Source organism: Nanorana parkeri, unplaced genomic scaffold, assembly GCF_000935625.1.
Source record: "Nanorana parkeri isolate BGI_ZX_2015 unplaced genomic scaffold, ASM93562v1 scaffold1447, whole genome shotgun sequence".
NCBI lineage: Eukaryota > Metazoa > Chordata > Amphibia > Anura > Dicroglossidae > Nanorana > Nanorana parkeri.
The window spans coordinates 28,029-33,798 of NW_017307715.1; the positions used below are offsets into that span (position 1 = coordinate 28,029).

Here is a 5,770-nt window from a genome sequence, read left to right on the forward strand (position 1 = left end):
CCGTGAAACTCTCTGGACCCCTGGTGAGAGCCCGCACAACCATCCTGAGACCCTTTAGACATCAGGCGGAGAACCCAGAGCAACAGAGTATGTCGCTTCATATTATTCTGCATTGCGCTGTGTAATGTATTATTGCTGGGATTTGTAGTCCTCTATAGCTGATGTTGTTCTGCATTGCTGTATAATGGTATTGCTGGGATTTATAGTCCGCTATAGCTGATGGTATTCTGCATTGTTGTGTAATGTATTTCTTGGAATTGTAGTTCTCTATAGCCAATGCCATTCTGCAATGCTGTACAATGTATTTCTGAGTTAGTGGCAGAACTACCAGGGGCGCAGCAGTCATTCACGCGCAGAGCCCTGACGGGGCATCCCTCCCCTTACCAGTGTGCTTTACATTTCCTAAACCGATAAATACATTCACACTACTGTTACAAGGATGGCAAAAGTGGCAGACAGGGGCGTCCAGGGAAGAGGCAGAGCAGGAGGGGGGCCAAGTTGCTGCACCATGGGCCTCTGGATGTACTTGCCCCCTGGGCTAAAAGTTGCCAGTCAGCCCCTGAGCCAATGCATATGCCTTCGCTCGGCTGCCATCAGTTGCTATACAGGCTAATGTGAATAGCCCGTACAGCAGCCCTTTGGTTCAACTGAACCGAAGTGCTCAGACGGCCGAAGCGAGCCGAAGGATCAGCCGAAGCTACGGCTGGATCCTTCGGCTCCATAGTGAATAACCATCTTAGTCTTCAGTAGGGTCATAATTTAGCAGTCCTTTAATAAATCAACCCCATAGCATTAATCCATGGATCCATCCAGTCTTGTTTCATTTCTGGGTGGTGGTACACTTTAGGCACCTTATATCAATAAAGAATAATTTGAATGCCACGGTGTACATGAGTGTTGTAGCTAAACAAATGCTTTCTCTTGTTGGTACCTGGATACTAAAGTGGCCACAAAGTATATATATATACTATATATACTACATATATGAGAGAAAGTATACCTGATTGTACTTACTATAACTGGTGGTATTTGGTATTTTTCACTGCTCCGGTAATAGGATCTGTTTTGGAGCTGTATAAAACAGGAAAAGTGGCAAAATTAATAAAAATGTAATCCTTTCCAAAATATACAACCCGTAAATAACCTTTATGACTAATTCACTAAGCAATTTTTCTAGCATTGTTAAAACAGGATGAAAGACAAATGAACACTATTTCCTTAGTAATAATGTTTTCTTTGGCTAATTCAGAAGCGGGTTCAGGACTGATGCCAGAACTCTGCTGTGCATCATGGATAAATTGCATAATACTGTGGATCAGGTAACCATATTTGAATTCGGACATGACTTCTCATGGGACCTTAGCAGGAATTTCTTCATGTTTTAAGAGACAGTTTTAGCAATAGCAATATAAATGCTGAACAATGAATAATAAACAACAATGAACATTTTCTTTTTTGTTAAAATTACCAGGTAATTTATACAGTCCATAGCAGTACAGCAAGAGCATTGAGCAATGTTTCAAGTTCTAAAGCTTGAACCTTAATCAAGCCATCATGTGGAACACAATATTAATAAAAAGATGACAGCACTCCAAAATAAGCATGCAGCTTTTTTATTTGTTCAAACAATGACATTGGAAATACAAGAAGGGACTTTTCTTAGGCATTTCACTTAGTCATAGAATTTTAAATTTTGGTTCATCCTGTGGAAAAAAGGTTTTATCAGAGAAGAAATGGTCGAAAGAGTTCCTGTTTTGTAACCTTCAAAATTAAAATTGACAGAAAATACAGTGAGGGACATTTTTGAAGCAAAATAGCTACACAATTAGACACAAATCAGACAAATCATACTCTGAGGGTGGGGGGATCAGGGCCGGGACAAGGTGGACTGCTGTCACAAAGCTACGGTACCTACATTCAGCCTGTGCAGCTGAGCTGTATTCCACAGTGCCTGGCTATGTCCATTCCTTGTTTGTCGCCCCTCTGATGTCTTCACACAGGTGGGGGAGGGAGACAGTGGGGCCTGAGTGGGTGGGGCCTGATGTTCCGGGCAGGATTGGAAGGAGAGAAGGAGATGGAGGTATACACTGAAGGGGAAGCAGGGTGGGCAGGGCCATAAGAAAAGAGCAGTACTGGAGTGGAAAGAAGTAAATAGCGCCATATGCAGGGGGACTGGGAAGGGTGAGCACACAGCTTCACACAGCTCTACCACATGCCAGGAAAAGGACAATTAACATGCTGGGTTGGCATGTGTCACATTTGTCCTCAAAAATTTAAATTGTATTTTGGGCAGGTAGGTACTGTTACCAGCTGCAATCCTGATCCTTCTGCGGCAAACGGCAGGTCAGATCTCACTGCTGCCACCAATATGTGATGATACCACTATCAGCCTCACCCTGCACAGAGATTTTCCAGCTTGCAGGACAAAAATCTAAGGCCAGCAGACTGACAGCAATCGTTATTGGGGTTGGTTAACTCTACAGTTATCCCTTTACACACACAAACAATAGCTGCCACCACATTTTAATGGAAACACACACTGTTCCCTGCAAATGCTGTGGCAATTCTAACTTTAAGCAATACCTGTGATGCTTGCTGTGCCTTCAGACGAGAATATAACAGGTTTTACAATATTTAGTGCTCTACACAGAGACAAGGATCCTTATTTAGAGCATAGAGCTAAAGCTTAACATTAATAGCTTAACAGGATTATTTTAAGTAAAGGAAAATGTGCAAAAATATACAGAGAACAGGCAAATAATACAGCAAACCAAAAAGGAAATAAGAATGAAGTACTTAGCAAAGTCCTGAGTTCTATGGATTCCAGCAGAGTCAAGTTGATGAAGCATAAGATGGATCTGAGATTTGGCTGTCTAGAAACAAGTCTCTTGGCAGATGTTCTTTTCTTGATGCTAAAGGCGAGCTCCAGCTGCCTTGTGCAGCAACTTTTTGTGGGCCTTCTAGAGGGTTTCACCAGCCCCCACCCAATCAGAAAGAGCCAGGAGTGTGAGACAGGAGGAATAAAGCACTTTATGATATTTCATCTGGCCCTCAGTCAGTTCTTTTACAAACTATGACATAACATAATATGATTCAAGCTAATTAACACTATAGGAAAGGAAATTAACAAAATGGCTGCCAAATGTATATACAACTCAGTGCCTTTCCCACAGAATTAGATCAGATTAGATCAGATGAAGTGAACTTTCACTTCATTATATTGAGATTCAAATAAGACACCTGAATATGATACTTTCTTGTGTCTACAAGAGATGTTTAACTAGATCATAAATTAAAACTCTCCAAGTTTAGAAAATAAACATTTCTCTCATAAAAAAACAGGTCTGGTGGAATTTACCTATTCAGCATACAGCTAATGAAACCTTACGAAGACAAAAGACACTGAGGGGAATTTATAAAAACTGGAGCAGACAAAATCTGGAGCAAACGTGCACGGCAACCAATCAGCTGATTGGTTGCGATAGGCAACTGCTCCAGATTTTGCCTGCTCCAGTTTTCATAAATTCCCCTCAGTGTTTTTAAATTTACCAGTTAACCTGGGAAGAGGAAATCTCACAAAGTATCCAAGAACTCAGGATAACTGAAATTCAAGCTTCCATTGTTTTTAAATGCAGAGACTAGACAACTTTAGATTTTATGACTACTGAATAAACTCAAGGAAAACATTAGCCTGAAATTAAACTTAGGCTCATGAAACTAGGACGTGGTACTAATCATTCAATGGTATGAAGCCATTGAGGATTTTGAAGGAATTTTCTTCTTTCCCCAGATCAGGTGTTTTTGTTTCGCCTTAATGGGATAACATAAAATCTATCACTAAATAAATGTTATATGGAAAATGAGTAATCAAGATGTAAAGTTAATGTTGCAGGGCTATATTGTGTTGATATATGTTGGGTAAAAGTTTAAAATATTTAAAATAAATCATATATTGAGAAACCAGCCCACAAAATATTAGAAGACTGACACTCATTCATCCCAAGAACCATATAGAATATTTATGACTTACATTATAGGACAAAGATGGGAATTTATCAAAACTGGAGCATATAAAATCTGGAGCAGTTGCCCAGGGCAACCAATCAGCTTCTCTCTTCAGTTTGTTCAGTTAAGGTTTGAAAATGAAAGAGAGAAGCTGATTGGCTGCCATGCAAAGTTGCTCCAGATTTTGTCTGCTCCAGTTTTGATAAATTCCACTCAAAGTATATATCTATTGAGACGGATACATTCATATCAATAAATAATATAACAAAAGCTTTTTCTTAGGAAGTTTACAAGGTAGCCAGTGACCCCTATTGACCAGGTATGATATTACATAGACACACTCCAAACAAATACAAGCAATTATCATAAATACCCTAAGCCAACGGGACAGAGGTTGCCATACTTAGAACTGCCCAATTAACAAGCGCTGCTGATGTCACAAACAAACATGACAAGGGTACTTTAGCGGAGAGGAGAGAGAGAAGAGGTATTTTTTTTTGGTCTTTTGAGGCACACACACTTCCTGAGGTCTTTGACACACACTTTCTGGGGCACTGACTCACTACATTGGATGCAAACTGAATTCCTGGAGAAAAAGGCTGCTTAATGGACTTCCTGGCTGAAACCACTGCCTTCCTGGACTCCCACTACTGGAAGAACCTGGTGAATACTCTTTTTATTGGGCACAAATCCCTGACGTATTTCCTAGGCTGGTTTAAATTTACATTTCTTTATTTGAAATAGTGATTGATCTGAGTTTTGGTATATTTAAAATTGTAATATACTATACGCTTAATTGCTAGTTTATAAGCTTAGGGGGTTATGCACAAAGGAGTCGAATTCACAATAGCCCGTACAGCAGCCAAAGGCAGGGAAAGGCTGTCATGACATCACGTCTGGGAATAGCCAATACAGCAGCCCTTCTGAGGGCTCAGGAGGCTGACTGTGGGAAGACTCTGACAGGTGCCTGACAAAAGTAAATAGTTGGGCAGAGCTAGCGGTGATGTCACCACTAGCTCCACCCAATTGTTTATATTTTGCCGGCATCTGTCAGAATGTAATTTTGCGGCGGGAGTTCGCTGCGTGCGGACGGGACGGCGGGCATCGGGATTTTTCTCATTTCATGAGTTGTTGTCATTGTCATGAACAATGCCGGATGTCGTGGTTGACGTAGTTGGATCAATTTTTGGGATTTTTTTAAATAAAGGAAGTGTCAAAAATCATTGAGGGGAATTTATCAAAACTGGAGCAGACAAAATGTGGAGCAGCTGTGCATGGTAGCCAATCAGCTTCTCTCTTTCATTTTCAAATCTTAACTGAACAGACTGAAGAGAGAAGCTGATTGGTTGCGATGGGCAACTGCTCCAGATTTTGTCTGCTCCAGTTTTGATAAATTCCCCCCATTGTGTTTTTTGTACAATTAAAGGATTTTTTTAAATGTCTGGTGTGTTTATTAAATTTAAACCTTTAGTGAATGAGTAGTGGTACAAGTACCCCTTTACTCATTCACAAGGGGGCAGCATCTGGATGCCCCCCTTTTTTAAAAGGGATACCCCGATGCAAATAAGCCCCCTTGCCCATAGACCCTCACAACCAATGCGCCAGGGCATGTGGGGAAGAGGCCCTTGTCCCCATCGGCACGTGAACAAGGTGCTTTTCCAGGGGGGACCCTGGAAAAGCACCCTCCCAGTGCCGAGGGCATGTGGCCTGAAATGGCGGGGGCTCTCACCCACCCCCCCTTTCCCGCCCTGCCCGGCCCGTGCTC

General features: G+C 41.5%; 1 protein-coding gene across 1 annotated transcript in view; it reads right to left on the minus strand.

Moving 5' to 3' along the window:
• LOC108798310 (sodium leak channel non-selective protein) overlaps window positions 1-5,770 on the minus strand; it is a gene marked incomplete at its 3' end in the record, with an annotated part of 337,938 nt that overhangs the window by 27,474 nt on the left and 304,694 nt on the right. Inside the window, exon 24 of the mRNA XM_018570048.1 lies at window positions 1,015-1,071. Within this exon, the coding sequence (XP_018425550.1) occupies window positions 1,015-1,071 (57 nt within the window). The remainder of the gene's footprint in view (window positions 1-1,014; window positions 1,072-5,770) is intronic.